The following is a 25321-nucleotide window of genomic DNA, read 5'->3' as shown; positions in this document are numbered from 1 at the left end:
TCTCTCTCTCTCACACACACACACACACACACACACACTTACACTTGCAGTTTTGGATGCACCCCATATGGGAAGGCTCCAGGGTGAGTGAGTGTGCAAGCAAAGCAGAGTCTTGAGCCTGGCTCAAATGTGGCGTTTTTGTTGCCCCCCACTCGAAATTACTTTGGGGCTTGTTGCCAAAGGCTTGGCTGGTCATTACAAAGTGTAAGAAATTAGTCTTCCCTTTCTCTTCCTCCTCAGCCACTCACTCAGCACCCCAAGACTTGGGACCTCTGCTTTTGTTTCCCTTCTCCCAACCTCCAGCTCTCTTCACAGTAACAGCACGTTACCCCCTGCCACCACCCACCACCTCAATTCAAGACACTTGTTGACATTTCCCCCCCATCCCCCAATCTTTGGGTCTGCTTCAGCCTTTCACATCCCTCATTTCTCTGGCTCAGCTCTGCCTCCCTCCTGTTTTCAGGAACATTCTTGCTATTTTGAAGGTGCCCTGCCCCTTACACCTCTTCCTCCCCACTGCAAATCACACCCACAAATCCACCCACACCCACAATCTGATTGGATTGCAAGTTCCCATTCAAATGCTTAACAGAAATAATTGAGATTGATTTTGAAACTTCCCAAGGCTAGGTTTGTTCATCCCTAGCTCAGAGGAAAGTGTGATGCCATTGCCTCATTACCTCATTTGTTGGAGTTCTGTGGTGCTCGTCTCTGGGGTTCTTTTTAGCTTATTGCTCAGTGCTTTTGAAACCCTCATTACTCACTGCACTGTTGTCTTCATTTGATAGCAATAAAGATCTGATGTTTTCTGAGTGGTAGTTTTAACTGAGAAGACACTTAACCTCTTTCAAAAGATAATGTGTCTCATTACCTAGCAAATGCGGTATGTAAACAGCCATTTATCTTAATTGGTGGTAATGCACAAACCAGGAAGGTTAAGTATAATGTTGTAAGCACCCTGTGATGTTTCGAGGCTGCAGCAACTGTGCTGCGCAGATAACTGCCGCCAACATCATGCCACTGCAGTGCTACAATAAATGGCCTTGTCATAATGGATGCTGTCGCATGTACTCTGCTCACTGTGGCTTTGAGGCTTCCTGTCTCCAGCTTAAGATGCTTCCAGTTGTCTCTGCAATGAAAAATTGTGACAGTCATGATGTAGCCCATTATTAAACATAGCCCAAATGCGGTCAAGCAATTATTTTAAAATAACAGTAACGACACTTTCCTGCTTCAATTTCCTTTCCTTTCCTGCATAACCAAAATGTCTACTTCAGCAGCTTGTGGTTAGCTGCATCATTGCACTGGGTTCTTCATACAACTTCTTACATTCCTTAAATGCAGCCTGGATATGTTCTACTGAATGGGCAGCTTGTGATCCATAGACTAGTATATTGGCTTAAGCAATGTGGTTTCTAGGCCATAGATCAGAGGTTTTCAACCTTTTTGAGTCCACGGCTCCCTTGACCAACTGCATTCTTTCTGCGGCACCCCTGTGGGGCTCAGGAGCCCAGTTATGTCAACCCTTGCCTGAAGAGCTGGCAGACTCTCGCCCTTTTTCAGACACCCTCCCTTGTGGAGTGTTCCCTCAGCCTTCTCTCCTCTCCCCTCACCTTGGGAGTCCTTTGGGCAGCCACAGCTGCCAAGCCTGGTCTCTCCCCTGCCCCAAAGAGAGAGGCCTCTTCACACTGCCCCACAGGGTCCTGGGAAGCACCCCCTGGCCAGCTCCAAAGGCACCATTCACCTGGGGAACTTATTGCCAGGGCTGCTACACTAAACAGTTGTGCAAGTCTTTGGGAGGCAGAGACAGAAGAGGGCATCAGAGGAGAGAGGAGAGGAAAGAGGGACCGAGGCCAGCATTGCCTGCGCCACCCCTGACTATCATTCAAGGCACCCCAGGGTGCTGCAGCACACTGGTTGAAAACCACTATCCTAGTTCAAGGTTCCATGTTTGGTCCTGCGGAACAGAAAGTACATTGAGGTAGAAATGGAGGCTTTATTCCTTTCATTTGAGCAAATTTTCCCAACAAAATGCTTGAGCAATCACTGTGTCTTGCCATTTTTTGTATACCTACAACTTCCCACTGCTGCTTTTCTAACAAGGTTAAAGGAAGTTCACCAGATTCTCCTCCTCTACTGGGACCTACATCCCATATTGCTTCTCTCTTTACTTTCTGAAGATCTGTGTAAGGAAACGTCTGATGGCGCAATTTCTGTAACTTGCAAGGAGACCTGTGTCTTTTGGGAGGTTTGCTAGATGGATGTGCCAGAGATGCAACATGCATGTATAACAGAGATGTCTGTCTTTGGCCATTTTCTGGGCATTCCTTTACAATTGTTTGGTGGATATGAGCACACAAAATAAGGTGAAAAGTGATCCTGGATGAATTTAATCTAGGCAGGAAGATCTCTCTGTGTGTATGTTTCTGCTGTTTCCAAATGGACTTGGATTTTATTTAGAAAGAATGGCACCTGAATCAATGTCATGCAGTTGAACAATAGGGCCTATAATAATTGCATAAATGGAGCAGGACAAATTTCAAGAGGAAGAGCCCAAAACAGTATGATTAGTAAGGAGTCAAAGAGTTGGGAGAGACCTCACATTTCAGTCTATGGATCCACTGATTTTTGAATCTGTTGAAACACCATGTGACCTTTTCTGGAACTTCATGTGGGGCAGGGGCTCTCCCTGACTTTGGGCTTCGCTCAAGAATCTACGAGACATTGCGTTGTTTACCTGACTTCTAGGTTTAGCACAACAGGAATGAGTACCCCTTCAGCATAATGAAATGTATGAAAAAGAGTGGTTTGCAGGACAGTGCACAATGGGGACTTGAACTCTAGGTTTCTGTTTGTGTCTCTTAGGTCAGTAATCTCATACAGTTGATTGTGGTGTTTAAACTTGGATTATGTCTTTTTGTTAATCTTCCAGCTCTGAAAAGATCCTTTGAGGTTGAAGAAGCAGACCAGCCTCCAAATTCTTCCACTCCACAAAGACGGACACCCAACCCTCTTGCGAGGTCCACAGTGTCCAGCTCCACACAGAAATTCCAGGATCTTGGCACCAAGAATTCAGAGACCCCTTCCAGGCATGTGGAGTCTGCACAAAGATCTCCTAAATCTTCTCTGAGGAGAGTTGAGCTCTCTGGACCAAAACATCCTGAGCCAGTGTCCAGAAGAACAGAAATCTCCATTGATATCTCATCTAAGCAAGTGGAGAATTCCACCCCAGGAGCTTCAAGATTTGGCCTCAAGAGAGCAGATGTGCTGGGGCACAAGCCCCCTGAGACCGCTCCCAGGAGGACTGAGATCAATATAGGCAAGCCTCAGGACCAAGCTCTTCGCAGAATGGAAGTCCCCTCAAAGATCCCCGAGCCAACACAGCGCAGAATGGAAGCTGCTAGCCCACCTGTGCCTGATGTTGCCACCAAACGTGTGGAAATCCAGGTAGCAAAATCTTCAGAGGTTCCAGTACCACCAGTTAGGCAGAATGAAAACGTGGAGCTTTTCCCAACCAATCAGCACCTGCCACCAGAACCAAAACTACAGCCAGCAGTGACTGAAATTCCACCCAAATGCCAAGAAGGTAAGCAGAAAATGAGCTTCTTTTTTTACATTGTGCAGTTCTTTGTGTACAAATACATTTGTGTTTTCCTAATAGCTCTTCCGCCATTCATGTGGGTTATTTTGGAGATACAAAATCTGTGCTTTAGCTCATGGCTGCTTTCACATAGCTGTTAAGGGGGGCAGATTTTGGGGGTGGATTTGACATCTATTTTGAGTGGTATTCAAGTTCACTGTAGACTTTTGAAGATGCATGTATATCTTTTTACATGCTTCCAGATCTCTCTGTTGGCGCATTTGCTGTATATTTGTGATTTCTGTATGTTACAACATTGGCTCACTAGGCACATGGGAATCATCTGATCTTAGGGCAGTTTTACTTCAGTGAGAGTATGACATACATTAGATGCTCCCATTTTGGGAATGGAGAGTTCTGTGATATGTACTTTCCAGTGTAATGGATGCCTTGCAAGCTTTTTTTGTGCACAACCATACGAGGGCAAGTATACCCAGTTTTGTGGCCTGTCAGCTTCTTAACTAAGTATCGGTAGTTCCAGCCAGGTAGCAAAAGCAGGTGGTTTGTTGAGTCCCACGCTTTGTGGCTCAAGCATTCATACTAGCACATGGCCTATAGATTTTTGAAATATTAAGTGGTACATAAATGCAAATAAATAAATGGTGCTAGAGATAATTTTAGTGCTGGTTGTACTTAAGTGTCGTGTCTTTCCAAAATGTCCTTGTTCAGGTGGTTCTCATGTCTCTTTACTTGCTGGGATGGTAGTGAAAAGGAATCCTTCAAACAACATTAATATGCACTTCCGTAGTGTTGCTTCACTTGGACATGGGCACCTTTAGTGTTCTGTATGATAAAGCCATCCCCTGTCTGAAGGGACACTGACATAGGGACATGGGCTTCTATACTAGTAGCTGCTTCAAGATGTGGGTGAGGGAGTCAGTGGGGTTATTCTCACGCTTTGGATACATTCTTCAGTCTCCTTAAGAGAGAAGGTAGAAAGAGGGTGGGTAGGTAGATGATAAAATGATGTTACTTTTATTCCCAAGTACAGTGGTACCTCAGGTTACATATGCTTCAGGTTACAGGCGCTTCAGGTTACAGTCTCTGCTAACCCAGAAATACTACCTCAGGTTAAGAACTTTGCTTCAGGATGAGAACAGAAATCGTGCTCCAGCGGTGCGGCAGCAGCGGGAGACCCCATTAGCTAAAGTGGTACCTCAGGTTAAGAACAGTTTCAGGTTAAGAACGGACCTCTGGAATGAATTAAGTTCTTAACCTGAGGTACCACTGTACTGTAGATTGAACAATGCCTATTGCTTTTTCTCAAATCTGGGCGTTCTGATGTACCTTGACTGAGACAGTACAGCCCTGACCTTTCCCCACCTTGCCTTACCCTTCATTTAGCATTTCCATAGCTCTGCTCACTTAACTGTGACTGCTACTGCCAGAGAAACCTGGACAATGTTCCATCCTGGCTTTGTAGACCCTGTAGCATTGCCTGCTTTCTGTGTGGGCTCCTAGCTCTGTAACAGAAGCTGTTCCCTGAGCTGCTCCTCTCTCTCTCTCCCTTCAGGATTAGCTTGCATGCCTTTAGTATTAGAAACTGAGATATGAAAGCTAGGAGCTAAGTGGCACCTTAAACCTAGGTTATGGGCGCAACATTGGAATGTCTAGACATGCTTTTTTATAACAAGAATACAAAGCTGAAAATGAATGAACTGCAGTTAAAATCTGATGTTCATTTTTCACATGGTCTAGTCCTCATCTGAAGACTGCAAAAAACAAAGCCATGCTTCCCCTGCCCACCCCCTAATATTCTTATGAGGGTCTCTGGAGAAGAGTGGTCTTCAGAGAGTGGCTGGAAGTAGGGAGGCAGAAAAAGGCCCTTCTTTCCTCCCACTGTGCAGAGCTCATAAACTGCTTGCACTAATGAAAATTCCCTGTTGCAAAACACTCCTAGAACAAATGGGAGTTTCGAACTGCATGCCTACTGGGGCTTCCCTTCTGCTTCTTGTATTTGAGGGTGTAGTTCAGACATACAGGTCATAGAGTGGATCTATATCACATGTGAGAAGTGACCAGCTGCAGGAATTGGGTGGGATTCAAGGCTCTGTAGACCAACGTTGGGCAACTCCTCTAACATCTTAGACTAGCGGCAATGTATTGCAAAATGCAACTGCTGCCTATCTCCATCTCCTCCCCACATCTCCCTGATGATACTAAGTAAAATAAGGTGCATGACTATTCATCACTGCTGCCACACCCTCCAACTGGTAATGGGATGGGGAAACCCTGAGCCTGATGACCTTGTATCATATGAATAAGCCACACATTGTGTGCCTCTTTTAACCAAACATTCCCAGGGAGACCTTGGAGCTGAGATGCTCTACACTTCATCAGTTATGCTTTCCTTGTAATGGTACAGTTTAGGCCTAAGTGACCAAGTACACTTTGCTCAGTGCTGGTCTCCAGAACACAGAACACAGGCATGTCAGGCTGAGAGGTGAAGTAAATTAAGAGGAACAAGGTAGTCCTTATATTAGCAGAGCTGGAGATAAATGTTAGGTGGTACAAATTTGGGTAATACTTAGTGGCTGGATGGCACATAGCCCTCCAAAATTAATTTCCCATTGTATCTGAATATCTTCCCTTGCCCTCCAAGCTGCTATAAACTACATGTCAGAGCTTTATAACTTATCAAGGATGAGGACATTGCTGGGGTTACATATGTCTGGGTCTATGTTCTGAACTTCCAAAGAAATGGACTTTGACATTGTGTTTTTAAAAATATATATGTATATATCGAGTACTGGGAACATCTCACTAAGAAAAGCATTCAGCCAGCAAGGTTATGTTGTGCATAGCATTCTGTTCTACATGATGCTTTGGTATGCATAATCATCTTACTGTGGCAAACAAATCTAGTGAAAAACAGCCTCTTTATTTAGCAAAATCCAGAATCCTTTCCCCAAGATTTTGCCATAGACTAAATCTTCTCTTCATTCGCTTCCATGTTTTACATTACAATGGTACCTTGGTTCTCAAACTTAATCCATTCCGGAAATCCGTTCCAAAACCAAAGCATTCCAAAACCAAGGCTCCCTTTCCCATAGAAAGTAATGCAGTATGGATTAATCCATTCCAGACTTTAAAAAACAATGCCTAAAACAGCAATTTAACATGAATTTTACTATCTAACGAGACCGTTGATCCATAAAATGAAAGCAATAATTAATGTACTGTACTATAAAAGAAATAAGACACTATTGTAGATGATAAAAATTAAAATTATTATTTTTTCTTACCTGCACTGATGATAGTTATTGTTTGGATGGGGGGCTTTTATCCATTTCCACAGTCACACAATCAATCAGTAGCTGAACTGGGTTCCACACAGTCACAAAAACGAATTAATTGGAAAAGCCTCAAAAACAAAAAGACAAAATAAATAGCAAAAACAAAATCACCAACTTAATTAGTTCCGGAAGTCTATTTGACTTCCGAAATGTTCAAAAACCAAGGCACAGCCTCTGATTGGTGCAGGTGCCCTGGAAACAATAGCCGACAGCTGCATTGGATGTTCAGCTTCTGAAAAACATTTGAAAACCGGAACACTTCCGGGTTTTCGGAGTTTGAGAACCAAAGTGCTTGAGAACCAAGGCATTTGAGAACCAAGGTACCACTGTAGTTATATCTTGTTTTAAATTAATCTGGTTATACATTAAATCTCCTGTTCCATTCCCTCCTTGATGGTACCAAGTTTTGTTTATTTGTTTCAAAGAGTCCATTCCATGATCACTGATTCCTCCTTTTCCATTCTTGCTGCAGGTATCATTCTCTTGTCCAATCCATGACTGCACAGGAGTTAATAATTAGAGAGGAGTGCCTTCCTACTCCATGTTTGCTGATTAGATAAACAGCTTCCTCCTCCCTTTCTTTGTTGCTTTTCAGAGCATCTTAAGCCCTGACATGATACCTTATAAGGAAGGTTGGGGGCGTTTGCAACTTCCTTTTGGTGTGCAGTAGAAGTCGCCCTTTCTCTTGGTTCTTATCTTATTCCTTCCTTCCTCCCTTTACAAGCTTAGGATGTGATGTAGGGCAGCATCTGAGTTTTCTATTTCTTATTGCCATAGCTTCTTGGTAACCATTCACAACATAGCTGAAGTTTTGCAGAGTGCTAAGGACCTTCTCAGCATCTTAGAAAGCAGAGACATCACCTTGCCAACAAAGGTCCATATAGTTAAAGCTATGGTTTTTCCAGTAGTGATGTATGGAAGTGAGAGCTGGACCATAAAGAAGGCTGATCGCCGAAGAATGGATGCTTTTGAATTATGGTGCTGGAGGAGACTCTTGAGAGTCCCATGGACCGCAAGAAGATCAAAGCTCTCCATTCTGAAGGAAATCAGCCCTGAGTGCTCACTGGAAGGACAGATCGTGAAGCTGAGGCTCCAATACTTTGGCCACCTCATGAGAAGAGAAGACTCCCTGGAGAAGACCCTGATGTTGGGAAAGATGGAGGGCACAAGGAGAAGGGGACGACAGAGGACGAGATGGTTGGATAGTGTTCTCAAAGCTACCAGCATGAGTTTGACCAAACTGCGGGAGGCAGTGGAAGACAGGAGTGCCTGGTGTGCTCTGGTCCATGGGGTCACGAAGAGTCGGACACGACTAAACGACTAAACAACAACAACAACAAAGGACCTTCTAATTCTAGCACAGAAAGAAGCTTTGGTTTGATCTGTTTTGAACAAAATTTGGTGATATGAATAGCCATTAACCCCACTATCTGCCACTGAAATTTGGAGGTGGGTGTTACTGTTAAATCTTAAGACCACTGTGTGATCACCACCACCCAAATCTCCAAACCAACCCTTCACTGCCAAAGCGTAATATGGAAGAACTGTGCTCCATTGTGTGTGACTCGGAAGGCATCTGTTTTCTTTAGACCTGAGCTGTGTGGGAAGTCAAAACAAGGCTTCATCCAAGTTCACTTTTCCATCCTAATCTCTGGGGGATGATTTGAAGAACAGGCTTAGGGAAGACCAGCCTTAGCAAACAAAAATTCTCTTACAAAAGTTGTCATTGAACCAATTTCCGTAAGTGCTGTTTCTTCTTCTGTGCTGTCATATTGAGTGCAAGGAAATTCTGAAGAGATTTCTGGATGTAAATTGCAGTAGAGCTTTGGAAATGGCACTGTGCCTCCTGTGACTTCACTGGAGTGCTGGCCAGCTAAATGAATCACTTATTAAAGGTTTCCGCATCAATACCAAGATGGAGTCAAGGGAACCAAAAGCTGGTAATGTGTGGAACTGAGCAAGATCCAGCCTCTTTATCCCTTCCCTTAAATCCTTAGGAAGAGAAGAAGAACCTTGGTGGAGAAATGAAACACAACTGCCTCCTGTACAGCCACAATTGACATCAGAATTAGATCTGGGGCTGATCCAAAATGGATGGGGATTATGTCAGCATCAGAAAGGCTCTTCACTCAGTTTTCATGCAGTATTTACTATGGTTTTAAGTGTGTATGACAGCTTAGCTTCTCCTCACTCCTGATTGTGTCCTGTGGGGAAGGAAACAAGCCAGATTCTTAATAGTCGTGTGTGGACCTAAGCAAGTTTGTTTGTTTCTCTCAAACAAAACATGAGTAGTAAGCCAAGAACAAACCTTTGCCTCTGTTCATGGTTTGTTAGGAAGAAACAAAGCATGAGCCCAGGTTCACGCGTCATGAGTAGCTTGTTTTCTCTGTGACACAGCCAGCAACAAGGTGGGTGAGGAGCAAAGAACTTGAGTATGTTAAACCAAGGTTTCATCCTTGACCATTGGTCCTGCTAGCTAGGGATGATGGGAGTTGTAGTCCAAAAACAGCTGGAAACCCAAGTTTGGGAAATCTTGTGTTAAACCATAGTTTATTTTTAAATGTGGTTTAATGTTGCAGGTGAACCAGGCCTGTCAGTAAACTGTAGGAGATCAATGCAAAAAAGAAAAGAAAAAAGGTTTAAGACCGCAGTCTTCTAGACCCATTTACATGGGAGTAAACATCATGGAACTCAGTGGGACTTTATTCTGAGTAGACTTATGTAAGATTGCTATGCTCATGATTCCTGATATTGAGTAGGATTGCACATCTTATCTGTATTTATTATTTATTTATTTATTTACGGCTAATAGCCCATAAAATATGTACAGGGAGCGTATATCTGTATATATATCTGTATAGGGAGCGTTCCCCTCTAATGGGTTTCATTTGCTTCTAGTGACATTAGGACCACTGGTGGAGGAAGAGGAGTGCAGGGGGAGCACACTGCCCCCGGCAGCGCCATCCCGGTGGGGTGCCATTGTGGCTGCCCACCCCCACACTGGGCACCATGCCCCACAGGTGACGCGCCACAGCCCCAGGACATGCGCCACACCCCTGCGGGTGGTCGCCCCGCCCCAGGACGCGCGCCAGCCACACCCCCGCCTGTTCTCTGCCCCCCAGTGCCGGACCCATGAAGCCATTGGTCCCATTGATGCATGACTGTATAGCAGTGTGAAGTCATCACATTGACTGTGTTCTCCTTGTTTAGCTGAGATGACTCATAATGAAAAGAAACATTGGGGGGGGAGTGCTCTATAACAGCGGAAGAGTAAGAGAAATCTAACTGTGTACAGTTGAAAACTGCAACAAAAAAAGGGGGACAGGATTAATAGTCTCTCTAAAAGAGTCTTCCCACCCCTTGCCCCCCAAATCACTACTCTTGAGGCATAAGGTGAATCAGGAGAACATCTGACTCATGCCTCTCCACAAATGAACAAACTCTGTGGAGACAAAACTACATTAATCTAACTCTGAGGCATTGTGACCCATCCTGCCAAATTTAATGTAACATGAGTTATCACCAGAATGAAGATAAGCATCGTGGAAGACTGAGCTCTTCACTGGAGTCTAGAGGTGGAGCCCAAGTCATGGAGTCCAGGAACAGCTGCCTGGAAGAGGGGGTGACTTTGATTTAAAAGAGGCTCCAGTATCCCAGGACAGCTGCTTGAGAGTAAGGCTTGAACAATGAGGGCAGCTGTCTGGTGGGAGATTTAAAGCATGAGACAGCCACGTTCAGGGAGATCAATACAAAAGGGGCTTTCAGTCCTAAAGAGGCCCTGTGTCCAGTGCAAGAGCTATAAACCGAAGGCAAGTGACATGAAAGGTTCCCCCTTGCACACCCCTTTAGCTGCTCTTCTCCGTCCAGATTTATGTCCCAAGAGCAAAGGTAGCAAGGCTGTTTCTCTAAGAGTCTAAAGCTATCTCAGCTCAAGTGGCCTCCCTCCCTCTCCCTTTGCTCTTATTTAAGCTTTGTTGTTCACACTTCTTCCTCCGTTATGGAGCACCTTTTGGGACTAAAGGGCCTGATGGGATCTGGCAACCCTAGTTTTATGGATAAAGGTATGCAGAGTGACTTAGGGGCTTGCTATCACGTGCTGTAATCAAACAACTTGTTCCCAAAGTTGCTTCAAACAGGACCCAGAGCTAACAACCACAGCCTGGGGAGATCTACAGTTTGGCTCCAAAACATGCTTTTTCCTGCACTTCTACTTATTGTTTTGCAGGCAGCCTCATTATTTGTCTTCGGATTGTTTTCCAACTTCAGATGGCAATGGAGGAAATTCTTACGGATTTTAATTGGATTCTAACTTTGCTTTACGTTGAGGTCTCAGGTTGCACAACAAAGGCACACAGAGATGAAGAAACCATGGAAAAGCTTACTTTGAAAATATAAAATCCAGTTGTTCATAAGCCACTGCTGCCAGTCTCCGACCCTGATCCGTACCTTTTATGGAAGAGAGCAGAAATAATGAAAAACATTGTAGCCCTTATGTGAGCAAAGCTGGATAATGATTTTCAACCACACAGCAGACATTCTGTGCCAGATAACTTTTTAGATCCGGATAACTTACTAACCTTTCTACGCTCTTGTACAGTGCCTGTAACAAGTCTTCTATCCAAATTAGGTATATTTCATTTTTGTAGTCCGATAGTGACAGGCTCTTAAAAAAAAAAATGCTGTTGGCAAAGGCTGCATAGTAATAATCGCTCCACTCACTTATGAAGACTAGCACAGTGGTTATGAATTGGTTCCCTTCCCCCCTTTCTTTTCAAAAACAATTAGCTGCTCTTAATTTAAATTTCAGGGGGACTTAATGTCCACAAATCAATACTGTAAACTTTGCTGGGTTCCATTTTTTTATTCCTCCAGAGTTGGGAGTGCCAGAAAAAATAAAATCTCTTCTATGGCACTGCTATTTGAGTCTTATTTAATATTTTTTTTAAAGTATCACCTGGCTTCCCACAAAATAGAGCCCAATGCTGAAAAAATTAAGTTGTTTTAAACTGTGTTTTAATTATTGTAGCCTGCCCTGAGTCCTTAGGGTGAAGGGTGAGTACAGTAATTGTATAATAATATTAATAATCACATAATTGTATAATAATATGATTATGACCTTTGTGTCAGAACAACAAAGCACCTACATACTGTTGTTTCATAAAACATACAAACTACCTATCTACCAGCTTGCTGTAGATACAGCAAGCATCTGAATCACTAAAGATGAAATTGGTTCCTCCCATGGGGCAATTGAGATGTTGGAAGATTGAGCTCAGTTGCCAGGAGCCTGCTCTTGATGGAACCCTAGAGCCTAGCTAGAGTAGAGATAAACACAACCACTGCTAACACGGCCGTAACATCTTTACAAATGCAAAGCACTGATATTGCATCCTACTCACAAACTTTACACTGGAATTGTTTCAAGTGCAAGACCATCACAGAATGAGTTCTAATGCTCTCTATACCATGGGTGCATATAACAGGAGCTGTACAATAAGCAGGTGGATTCTTGTAGCAACAACTGTTGCCTTCTGGGCAGGTTTCCTTGGATTCTAACCTTCATTTCCTCTCTCCCCTTGTCTCCACCACATAGTGATTTTGGGTGTCATTTTATTTGTTCTGAAGATATGTAGTGTCTCAACTAGAACATTCATGAAGTATCCAAACGGGGAAGTCAAGAACAACTAACTGCCTGGCTCAAAATGGTGAACAAGTCAGGCTTTCTCCGTGGATGAAATGGGCCCCCGACTTCCGATTAACCAAGAGAGTGATGACAGTTTGGTGGCTGGACTTCTGGCAGCTTAAGTGAGGCCTAATAATAAAGAGCAGAGTACAGCTGCAGAGATGCTTACGGTCAGAAACTCCCTCCTTTCTGTCTTTCCAAAGAGTTCCTTTTGGAAACAAGCATCTGCCAGTATTAGTGCTGGGGATATTTCAAGCAGAACTGAAGTGGAATCAGCACCTGCGAATTCACAAACACTATTCGCAAATGTGTGTGTGGGGGGGAGTCTTGTGTGTCTTTAATGCCTCAAAGTTATCCCCTGGATTAATTTGGATTTCTTTCCATCAAGAGTCTGTTCCCATCCAGTGAAACAGAAAGGTGGAAGATTCATAACAGGCAAAAGGAAGGGCTTCTTCACCCAGAGGACCCAGAGAATTCACTTCCACAAGATAGTGGTGGCCATCAACTTGGATGGTGCTTAGAGCAATCCATGGCTACTGCTAGTCATGATGGGTGTGCTGTGCCTTCAGTGTCAGAGGGAGTACCTCTCTGAATGCCAGTTGCTGGGGAGCAACAAGTTGGGAGAGCATCGTTGCATTCATGCCCTGCTTGTGGACTTCCCATAGGTATCTAGTTGGCTGCTGTGAGAATAAAATACTGGACTCGATGGGCCTCTGGTCTGATCCATTTCTTCCCTGATGGGTCTGTGTTTGGATGCCTCATATTTTCTAACTGTGAGATAGTACTGACCACTTTGAAGTTGCTTTATTCTTCAGGGTAGAACTACATGTTACAGAAAACACAGAGCTTGTGACTCTTAGCACTCCCTGTTTCAAAATATGACAATTGTATACTGTAATCAACCCTGTGATCCTTGAATGAAGAGTGGCTTATAAATGTAAAAACAAGAAAAAAAAACCTGGAAGGCTCCTGAAACATAACATTCATTTAAAGAGTATTTTTCTTCCTGTTCCCCACTACCACCACCACCCAAAGAAAAGGATGAGGGAAGCCTCTGAATATTGTCCAGAGCAATACTAATGTCTGATGACTTTCAAAGTTAATTTCTCATGTTTCTAGGCAGAAAATGTCCTGGCTGTAGGATATAAGATGGAAAAGTGTACGTTTTAAAGGACAGATTCTCTGCTAGAAGGCTGGGGAGTTCTGTTCTTAATCTCCATTTCATGCAATTCACCACAATTTGTTATGTTTTTCAATAAGGCAGGAAGTGAACTTCCTGTGTTAAAGAGCAATAATAGCATATTGTCTCCATAGAATATTAGTTTAAATGTTGGGCCTTAATTTTTAATACCTTTCATGTCTTCTGAATATCTAATGGCACAGGCTAATGACTCAAGAGCGATATCATATAACATGGAGACCGTGGACAATGTTGCCTAGTCATGAGCTAAGGGAGCAGTTCTGGTTCTAAACTGCATGTTACGAACTTTGAATGTAGGTATCTGTAAAGAAGCTTAGTTTAGTTGACAGAATTCCTATCTATCTTGTCTTAAGAGCTCCAGTGTATCTCATATGTACTCAAGAGCCACCTGGTGACACTCCACACCCTGCCACTTCCACAGTTAGGGCATTCTTATCAGTAGACAGTGGCAGAACTTCATGCTCCGGCGGAGGGTGGGGCAGAGAGCAGGCGGGGGCATGGTGTGCCACCTGCAGGGGCATGGCACATGTCCTGGGGGTGTGGTGCCCAGCATGGGGGGGGCAGCCACGATGGCACCCCACTGAGATCGTGCCGCCAGGGGCAATGCGCTCCCCCCGCACCCCTGTTCCTCCTCTAGTGTCAGTAGATCTCAGGTTTTTTTATTTATATTCCTACCAGTTAACCCAGCAGTACAGTATGCTATCCCAGACTTTACATACCTCCTCCTCTCATCTGTTTCCTGCATCCTTGGCAATTCTTGCCATCCCCTTTCATTCAGCTGTCATCTCTCCTCTCTTCATTCACCACAGATGATCATGCTCTTTCCCCTTGTTCCTGATTTCTTCAGCATCTCTGATTTTTGCCTGTTCCTACCTGACTCCCTGCTTGGTCCTCCTGCTCAGTTTTGTGTGAATCCTCGGCATTCCCTCCCCACAGTATCGCTTCTGGTCTGACTGTCTCACCTTCTGGTTGGAATACCAACACCTTTGTCAGTAAAGTTTTGCAAACTATCATGAACCGGACGTACTTTCTTGATGTCTAGAGTTGGGCTAATTGTCTTAGGGGTATCCATTTTCATTCTGAAAGCAAAGCTGCCCTTAGAAGCATACATATTTACTCTGACTGACACCTATGCAACCACTGAAGGAGATGAGTCAATCTGTCTGAGAATGGTGCTTAGTAGGAATTATTTCCTGGAATGTTTAATCAAAGTTTTAAAGGCTATGCTCAGGTGCATGGCATCATTAAGACCATCCCTCATAGCCCTGATTGACACCCATTGGCCCTGCCTCTGTTGTGTTCACTTGTTCCATTCCAGTGTGGCATAACACCTTGTGGATTCAGGCCTCCAGCATTGGCCTATAGATCCCTTCCAGGTTTTTAACGCTGCTATAATTGAAGCTCCATATAGAGAGGAGAGATAGCAACTCCCAACTCCTTTTGCCTCACCTGCCACATTTGGAAATAGTTCAGCCGACACCTTTATACCAACCAGGGATACTAGTTGGTATACTGAACCAATACTGGTTCAGTTCTGTAGCATCTGGCAGCTGAGTTGGCAATGGTGGAGTTTGATATTTTTGCCACTGGACCAATGATGGCAGTGTATTTCCATGAAACCCTTAGAGTCAAATTAAGCTAAAATGTTTGTTATGAAAACATTGCCACCAGAAAACTCTTTAATTGATCCTCAAGGGACCTCTAAATGTCAACCTTTGGCAGCCTGTTGCTTCAGCTAGCAAGGTCCATATACCAAGATAACAAGGTAAAAAGGCATGCTTGTGTGCTGTGATTATTACCTCTGAATCGGCCAACAGCGTCCTAGAAACAGCTGATGAGAGTGAAAGAGGAAACAATTAACAAGCTCAGCAACTGCATCCGTCCTGTCAGTAGAACTCAGCTGCTTCTCGCTGTGCTTCCGGTTGCCTGCTGCTGATCAGTTTTACTAATCATCGCAATAAAATAACATTGCAATAAAATGTAGACCTAGTCCTGCTGCTTTTGTTGTGAATGTGTCCAGGGAAAGCAGGGAAATGGGGAGAAGTTGCCACCAGGAACAGAACAGGGAGGATGACCAAAGCCTAGAAAGTCAAAAGAATGGAGAAATGACCGATTAGTGAAACTTTTCTGGGTAGTAAAAGGCCTCGGGCAATTGGCAAACTTACGTGGCTGCAAGGACTGGAGGGTACGTTCTTTTGTCTCATATTTCATTAGATGGGACATATTTTTTGTTGGTGTTTAATCTGGTGCTTCATACCCTTGAGATAAGAAATGTATTCCGTCTTGGAGTAATAGGTCCGATCTTGCTCTTAAGTATTTGCTTCACGTAGGGTCTATTGTGTCTTCAAATAATGCATTTATAAACAACAAGAATTGGGATTTTATCCTTGGGATTAACTTTGGTTTCCTCTCTCTAATTCCCCCGAGCTACCCCGTCACAACTTTATGAGTAATAATGTAAACTTAATCTTAGCAGTTTCTGCCTCTTCCTCTCTCAGAGAAGCGGGCTTCTCACTGTGCCAGCCCTTTGGGCATCTGCCTTAGCTTCAAATATGGTGTTCTGCTCCCTCCTTATCATAGTTTTCAATCTCTGCTCTAGGAAACCCCTGGGGTTCCATGGAAGCTTGGTTGAGTCCCCAATAGGAAGGTGCCATATACAGAGTCAGACCATTGGTCCATCTAGCTCAGAATTGTCTACACTGCATTTGTCCAGGAAGGCAACACTTCTACACTGACTGACAGTAACTGTTCAGAATTACAGATGAGGGACATTCCCAGTCCTATCTGGAGGTACTGAGGATGTAGTAATTAATTAATTAATTAAATTTGTATATACTGTCTACAGGGCAGTTTGCAACACTGAAAATGCAAACCGAGAGCACAAAGTACATAATACGAACAAGAACAAACACAAAAGCTCAAGTTCTAAAACCAAAATCATTTCTGCATACTCTACAAACAATAAAACCACACTGACAACTTCTAAAAAATAATAAATGTACTGGCAGGAGCACCAGATTGGTTCTGTCAGTGCATTTGCACCATGCTGACCTCCCAGCCACCTCACTCTGCCTACCTTGGGAAGGAACGGCAACTCCTCGCTAGCATGGTAGCTCCTTCCCACCTAGTGAGCCACTTCTGCCTTCGGAAGGAAAATCATAGAATCGTAGAGCTAGAAGGGACCTCTAGGGTCATCTAGTCCAACTATCTGCAATGTAGGAATCTTTTCCCCCAACATGGGGTCTGAACCCATGACCCTGAGATTAAGAGTCCCATGCTCTACCGACTGAGCTATTTCACTCATATCCATTGCCATTAGGTGGATTTTGCCCTAAAGTAAGTCTTGAAGAAATAGTGTTTCTTTGCAAAAGCAGAGTCCCATCGTGACTCTAGGCCTGGTTATGGATAAAGATTCTTGGGTGGTGGGAGTGAAATAATATGCTGAACAAAAACCCTCCAGTATATTTTCCCGAGGCCTTATTGGGCTCTGTCTTGCAGCTCACTTGTGATTGCTTAATTATAGCCAGGGCTTTAAACAGATTTTAAAAGACAATAAGCACAACAACTTTTCCCCCAAAAATAAGGACCAGGCAAAAAGCCTTGTGGATAAACAGTGAGTAATCCTTTCCAATTCCCTGAGCAGCTCAGCAGTTTGAGAGAATAAAAGCTGCTGGGGAAACATTTCCTTAAAACCAGCTGACACATTTGGGCTAGATTATGTGTGTTGATATAGTTTTAAACAGGAAAGAGCCTCCAGCCCTGAGATACTAATACCGGAGGGTTGTGTGTGTGTGTGTGTGTGTGTGGTTTGGAGAGGGGAGGGGAGGGGGGTATACTCAGTCCAATTTTGTGCAGGCAGAACAGGTGCCAAATATGAGATAAGCTGGAAAAATTAAAAAAACACCACTGCAGAGCTTTCCACTTGGAAAGAGACAGAATGAGTCAAGGCAGAAGGGGATATGGGCTGAGTTGATAGGGGAATATGGCCTCCCACCCCCCACTGCTCCAGTTTCACTGAAGAGGGATTGGGGCCTGTGTTCTTTATCCGTGTGATGTGTATATGTGTTGGGGGGGAGCGCATCTAAAAACATTTGAATAATGAGATATGTAGATAAACTGAACTGCCAGGTTTGGATAATCAAACTTTAGGTAATAAAGACTCTGCACACTTGTGATATAAACCTGTGCAGAAGAACAAAACATACAGTTAGCCTGTGCTTTCTTTGACCTGAAAGCACATCACAGCCCTGCTACTCCCGTGGACCATTTGGTAATCCTTTCCAGTATAAAGCTACAGACAGGAATATGTTGAGGAATATGGGTGGTGAAATCAGGAAGCAAACTCATTGAGGTGAGGCATGCTGATGATCAGATGGATGCCAAGATGCCAGGATATAAACACAGTGGAGCAAAAGGGCTGAACACAGGGAGGGTTTCCATGCACCTGTTCACTGTAATGTGTGACTAGGGCTGGAGCACTAATGGGACAGTACCAGTGACAGACATAATCTGAATGCCAAGGCCAGGGAAACTATTCCAATAATGCTAAAGGACCATAGGGAAGGACTTGGGCAAGGAAATCAGATGCTAAGTGTCAACAGGGTGTGTCAACATAGCAGAGCCTGCAGCGGGCAGCAAGACTCATGGTTGGAACATGGAGTGGGTAGCCGGGCAAGAGAGGCTGGGTGAAATAGATGACATTGCAATGCTATATTCATCATCCATTCAAGCCAGAGAGTGCAGTGCAGTGATGATTGGCCATTACTCCTGGAGCTCTCAAATGACAGGTTTCCTGTTCTAAAGCAAAGAATTTTCTACTCTTTAGTCCTATTTTATTCTGACAGGTTTTAATCTTGTCCTGGACATATAACTCTAGAACGGCAATCGTGAATGAGAAATTGTCTTTTGTTTTATCCCTGCCATCCATTTTGTTTAGAGCTAAAGCCAACCACATGTTACCACCAGCCTAGGTGGAGTCTGGGTTTATTTCAGGTGCTGAAGTATCTGTTGGCTTGGGCATGGCATGAGACATGCCAAGATTGACTGACCACACAGCAAACAAATTACGATATTGGTGCACCCTTTCACTTGATCATATATCACAGTGAATGGGGTGGAGTGGGAAAAGGGTTCATGCAGGCTGCCTCTGCTCCTAGCCTCCCCGTGTTCACCTGGACCTTTGCATACAGCCTGGGTGCATATGAACCTTTCTCCGTCATGGGGAATCCTGTTCTTTCACTATACTGAGAGTGCCCTGCTGGTGTAGAGATGATGTGGGCTTTATGGAAACATTTAACTCAACAAGGAAAGCACCTGCAATCCTACTTCTCGCCTGCCCTCTTCTATTTATCATAATGTAGGCTCTTATAACGTGGACCATTGTCGGAGGGGAGAAGGAATTGCATTTGGAAATTGTTTTTGTTCCAAGTAAGCCTTGGAATGCGGAGTATTAAATCTGAACAGTGTGGTGGGCCCACAAGGCCTCCTTACTTATTCAAGCAGTTATTAATAATTTTGACAATGTAGTTTCCCACCCCACCCCCTTTGAGTGTGAATTACAGCCAGACCTCAGAATGTATTTCCTTGTGTTAACAGATTAATCACTTTATACTCTCACTTGCAGAGCTGAAGTCTGCAATGAAGAAGGTTTGTGAGTCCCCGTGTCAATCTTTCTGGGCCCTCAGTGGAGTTAGCAATGGTACCAGGACATAAATATAATCTGGAACTGAACCATCTCACAAAGGAAGTACCTGATTCCTTTACCACTGGTAAGGACAGGAGAATTGGCACTGAGACACAGAGATTCATAAAACATGGCTTATGGAACTGCTTCTTACAGCCATCACAGCCTCAGTCAGCATCCATGCTCTACCTTTGCTGTAGAGCAAGCAGGAAGGATGGTATCATGCTGCTTCCGCTTTCAAGAAAGGCTAAGCATTAAGCAATTTCAGTGCTTAATGAAATTATTGTAGCAGTGACAAATTATTCACACTCAAAACACAAACATTTGGAGTCATCCACTGGAAACGATAAGTAGTATATTGATGTCCAAGATAACAAGATTCTGCATTGCTTGGAGCCAGCATAAATGGCTTTTTGAAAAGATTACTTACTGCATCCATTGAGGCTTTAAGCCACTTTAGTCCTGAAATATAATGGGTTTGAGTTATGGGTATCCTATGCTGCATGGCTTGAATTGGGTCGACATGCCAATAAACTGGTTCCTACTCGATAGGGAAGAAAAATGCAGTTCATGGTCTGACTAATCAGAGATAAATATGGGCTAAGGATGCAGGAGATTTACAGCACATCAGATGTCCTGTACCTTTCTTCCACTGTGTAATAGTACATTTCAAGCTTTTCCTTTCTAAATAAAAGCCATTTGCCTTGCTACACACACACACACACAATTTTATTTGTATACCATCTTTCCACAGTTCAAACTATGCTCCATGTAGCTCACAAGATGAAAATAATACATAACTGCAGTGTAACACAAGTAGTCATAAACAATAAATAAACCCTCAAAAAATACACAACCAAACCAAACAGTTTCCACTTAAATCACAGCACAATCTAAAATAAAGATACAAAAAACCCAACAAGAGTCTATTCAGCAGCCTCTGCTTTTGTATCTGCAATCAGTCAGGGCCCCACTCTCCCAGGCCAGGTGGAAAAGGCCTGCAAGGCAGGGAGCAGGTCTTTCCGCTATGGCACAATGTATGGCCCTTCCTGGAAGTGGAGCATAGGATGGTGGACTTATGGTTTCTGCTTGATTGTAGTGGATGGCTATATATTCACTGGAGACCTCCAGTTCCCAAAGCACTGCGACTCTGGCAAAGCAGTGGCACCTCTGGCCATGCATTCTGTAGGCTGTCTACAAATGATCAGACCCCTTGAGTTAAAAAGAGAGAAGGTTCTTTATTTCATTTTGTTTTGAGTGAATAAGGGATTGCAGCTTGGTATCCGTAGGTGAGGCTCCGCTGCTCAGCCAATAAATACTTTCACGGTTTACAAGAAACAAAATAGGCATGGGCTTGTCCTCCGTTGGATCACTGTGTCCTAAAACTATTTATAGAGACCTGGTTCTGCCTCAGCATAACGTTTCTCTTATTCTGTTGACCAGCACGTGATATGGGAAGAGGCTGCTAACATGCCACCCCAATAAATCACAGAGAAGGAGTTAAGGCACTGGATTAAGATTGCACAAAGATAGCTTTGTGTTTTTCGGAACATCAAACCTCCTTGTGAGCAGACAAGATAATTTGACAATTGGCCAGTTTGGTTTTTTTGTTCTTATTCTTCTTTACCCGTCCTTTAAAGCCACACACATAGTCACAGTTTATTTCCTAGACTTGGGATGTTGCAACAGAGCCAGGAGTCAACATAGCTATAAATGGAAGAAGCGGCTCTCCTTGGAATGGAGCCTGAACTGAAACTTTGTTGGGTCCAGTCATTGTTCCTTTTGTTCATAATGTTTTAAGAAAAGATAATAGTCAAGAAGGACTACCCCCCCCTTTTTTAGTAAACACATTCACTTATTCACTGCTCTGGGGTGTGTTTTGAACTGGAAGCGCTATAGACAACCCCAGTTTCTGCAGTTTGAGGAAGTTCTGTGAAACGGGTCAGCAGAAAGAGAATGTGAATACACTTCTGTTTTCCGTTCATACTTGGGATAGATAAGCAAATAGATGGGCAACTTTGAGATCCAAATATAATCTAACCATTTTGGCTGGACTCTGTAGCCAGCAGGGTTATAAAACTGATGCAGCTAATGGTTTTTTTTTAAAAAAAAGTGTTGTAAACTCATAGCAAAAATTTAAGCCACCTGATTTAAGCGTGGTGGTGATGCCTCAAGAGTTATTGTGGCTCTGTAACACATGACCAGTGGTGAATGCCTACCCACTTTTTTCTGGTGTTTTTAATCAGATTGTGACAGGCAGAAACTCCACTGGTGAAATTTTTCCAAGCAGGAAGGTACAATAGAGAGAAGGTCTGAATCTGTTAATAGAATAATAGAATCTTAGAGTTGGAAGCGACCCAAGGGTCATCTAGTTCAACCCCCTGCAATGCTAAAGCATCCATGGGAGGTGGCCACCCAACCTCTGTTTATAAACCTCCAAGGAAGGAGAGTCCACCACCTGTCGTGGGAGAAATGTCTGCCTCCCATGTAACAGTATATATATTTTTCTTGTTACAAAATTGCACACCTGTAAATTATAAAACATAACATGACTTACAAAAATGGATCACTAGGGAGGTAAAATGCTACACATATTATTTTACAGAACATAATAATGATGTGATTACAGTAAACCAATGAGGTGATTACAATAAATGAATTCTTCAATAAATCAACTTCGAAAACACAAAGTAATAGGAGTGAGATAATGAGTAGTGCCTGCTTATCTATGCCTTGTTGCAATATATGCTGTAGGTATTTCTCATTCTTAGCTCAGTTGGTTAGAGCATGGTGCTGATAACGCCAAGGTTGTAGATTTGATCTCCATACAGGACAGTTGCACATTTCTGCAATGCAGAAGACCTTGCCACCTTAAATTGTTGCTACTGGCTTTTAGCCAGACTATTTTATACCAGTGATCAATATTCATTAATTGCAATGTTTTCCAAGTTCTGGATTTTACCATTCTAATTCCTTACTTCTTAATTGGTCCATATTTGAAGTATATAAATTAAGGATGGCCAATACCAGGGTTATTGGGATTGTCTGAGCTGTAATCTGAGATATCTCTTTTAAAAATTCCTTCCAGTATTTGTGGACATTCCCACCACATATGATGGTATGTAGCTATAACTTGGCATCCTCTGCAATGTAACAGCTACTGGGCTTTATACAAGATAGGGGCCTCAGTGTTAAATACCGTCCATGCACAATTTTTAGTGAATGTTCCCTAGTAGTTGCTGACAGAGATTTATATGGTGCTTTTGTCCATAAATTGTTCTATTTATCCTCTTAAATGTTTATATCCCCATTAAGTATAAAAGGGGAATGAATGCCTTAGTCCAGCGGTTCCCAACTGGTGGTCTGCTAACACCAGGGAGGCTGTGCAACCCACTCAGGGGGTCTCTGGCACCATTCACATAACAAAAACTACCATAGAGATAACAAAATTTGCAAAAGTAGGGGATACATGGCTTGGCTTTTGAAAAACAAGGGGTCTGCAGTACTTAGCTAATTGAGAACCACTGCTTTAGTCATCATACCATCTCTTAGTACTTTGTTAATTTCCTTGTAGCTCCATTTTTAATTTGTATTGTTGTAAGAAATGATATCGGCTAATATCCAGCCATGAAATTTGATTATTTTCTATCTTGCAACTGTAGAAGACAGAGGAGCCCTACCAGAAAAAAAAGTAGCAATGCTGTTCCTAACAGTTGACAATTTATTTGGTTGAGACATTGGGCGGACCTGCAATTAGATCTCCCGTGGCTTTTCCCCCCAAACCTGAAAGCACCTGTGAGAAGCCTCATAGCCTATCAGGGTCCCCGCTTTCCCCAGTGCCATTTTCCTGATCAGAATCCCCTGTCCCACTTGCCCAAAACTGTTCTTTCACCTGTGGTGAAAAGTCGCCTTTTGAAAGATAAATGTGTATTCTGTGTCTATAATCTGTGCTGCTTTGGGCTCCTCTGGGAGGACAGGTAGGATATAAATCAAATACAGTGGTACCTCGGGTTAAGTACTTAATTCGTTCTGGAGGTCCGTTCTTAACCTGAAACTGTTCTTAACCTGAAGCACCACTTTAGCTAATGGGGCCTCCTGCTGCCGCTGCACCGCCGGAGCAGGATTTCTGTTCTTATCCTGAAGCAAAGTTCTTAACCTGAAGCACTATTTCTGGGTTAGCGGAGTGTGTAATCTGAAGCATATGTAACCCGAGGTACCACTGTAAATAAATATTCTACAGTTCTTTGATCTTCTGGAGGGACTAATGAACAGCTGATGTATTGCAACTTCTCAGGTATATAACCATACCATATCCAAACAGTAACAAAAACCACATGAGCACAAGCAGTAACCAATAGCTTGATGACAGGTCATCATTCGGCCATATTCAGCTGTCAAATAGCAGCCTCTGGTGGTTGTATATTATGCCCAAAGTTGACCTAAAGGTGCCAAAATAATCTGGCCTTCTGTAAACTACCAGCCAGCCTTTTATCCTTCCTTGTCTGCTTCATTCCACTGTTTATGCATTTGTCAGGAAAGCTGGCCTCATTGTGCCAGGAAGCTTTGTCATCAATTCATGCTTAATAATCACCTGCTCAGAAGAATAAATCAGTGCTCTTTTGATGTTCACCCAAGCTACTGACTTTTCCTAACAAAAGCAATGTCTTCCCCCTCCAGCTTTTCTTACTGCTTGGAGCAAGTACAAAAACTGTTATGTCTGCATTTAGACCATGAAGGATCTATGAGCCGCATCACTGGACTTGATAGCAGCCTTTATTACTTGCTGTTGTCCAAGATGTCATCTGATCTTGCTGCACAAAAGGTGTACCAAAGGTGTGCAGTGGTAGGGAGGATTCACAACTCATGGGCTGAGCACCAGAGGTGTACACCAATGTTCTCTTTAAATTACCATATCCTCCTTATTTTTGGCCAGAGAAATTAGGAAAGGGGAACCAAAGGTGAAGGAGAAATTCTTGAACAGTTTCTCATGGTTGGGGTTCACCATTAGCAATGGCAGTAGCACAGCTCCTTTTGTTCCTGAAGGTTTGGCAGGACAAGTGTTGCAGCTGCAACAGCAACAAGTCTGTTGACAACTGTTGGCCACCATATTGTATCCCTCATTATGTCTGGGAGCTGGTGTTATTCCAAGGCACCGTAGGAGAGAAATGGTGGTTGCCATGCAAATAAAATTGTAGGAAAATAATTGGGGGAAATCTGCAAAGTGATCGTATTCCAGGTATGCGATAAAAAGAAAAATCTCAGAGGAGTTGTGGGGGAAGATGGCCCTTTGATAGATTTTGGCTTGGCTCTACATAAGACATGCTTTGCATATAAAACAATGTGTTCAAACCATCTAGCATGCTAAATATTCCCAGGCAATAGAGTTGGAATGGCCTCAATACAAGACAGAGGTCAGTAAAGTTGACAGCACCAAGGTTAAGAGGATTCAATTCAGTATAAAGCAGCTCTAGGATAGTAAATATGTGTCCCTGATTTTGTGATCACATCATTCAGGCTCAAAAGTTGTCATTGGACTCATCATTTCATTGCTAAAAAGAAGGTGAGAAGCCTACCAAGTTAAACTTAAGAAACTTAAGAAGGTGTAGAGTTGATTCCAGGCTGATTAAAGCCCTGACAATAGATGAGAAAAGGAGGGATGGAGTATGTCTGCACAAACGGCTTTTATTGCTCCCCCTGCAGTCTTGCTCTTGCATTAACTTTCACAAAGTCTGGAGTACTTTTAGCAACTTACAGTAAATTTGAAATCCGTTGTCATCAGAAGGATATCACTTCTTTTTAAGGCGCCTTCTCTCCCCTT

General features: G+C 43.3%; 1 protein-coding gene across 3 annotated transcripts in view; it reads left to right on the top strand.

Moving 5' to 3' along the window:
- The window catches only part of SEPTIN9 (septin 9), a 205117-nt gene that overhangs the window by 111262 nt on the left and 68534 nt on the right, over window positions 1-25321 (top strand). For all 3 annotated transcript variants that reach the window (XM_053376053.1, XM_053376055.1, XM_053376054.1), the window contains one exon: window positions 2933-3586. In XM_053376053.1, the coding sequence (XP_053232028.1) occupies window positions 2933-3586 (654 nt within the window). The remainder of the gene's footprint in view (window positions 1-2932; window positions 3587-25321) is intronic.

The sequence above is a fragment of the Podarcis raffonei genome, chromosome 2 (assembly GCF_027172205.1).
Source record: "Podarcis raffonei isolate rPodRaf1 chromosome 2, rPodRaf1.pri, whole genome shotgun sequence".
Lineage (NCBI taxonomy): Eukaryota > Metazoa > Chordata > Lepidosauria > Squamata > Lacertidae > Podarcis > Podarcis raffonei.
The sequence above is the reverse complement of the archived record's forward strand: the minus strand, read 5'-3'. Positions and strand labels throughout refer to the sequence as shown.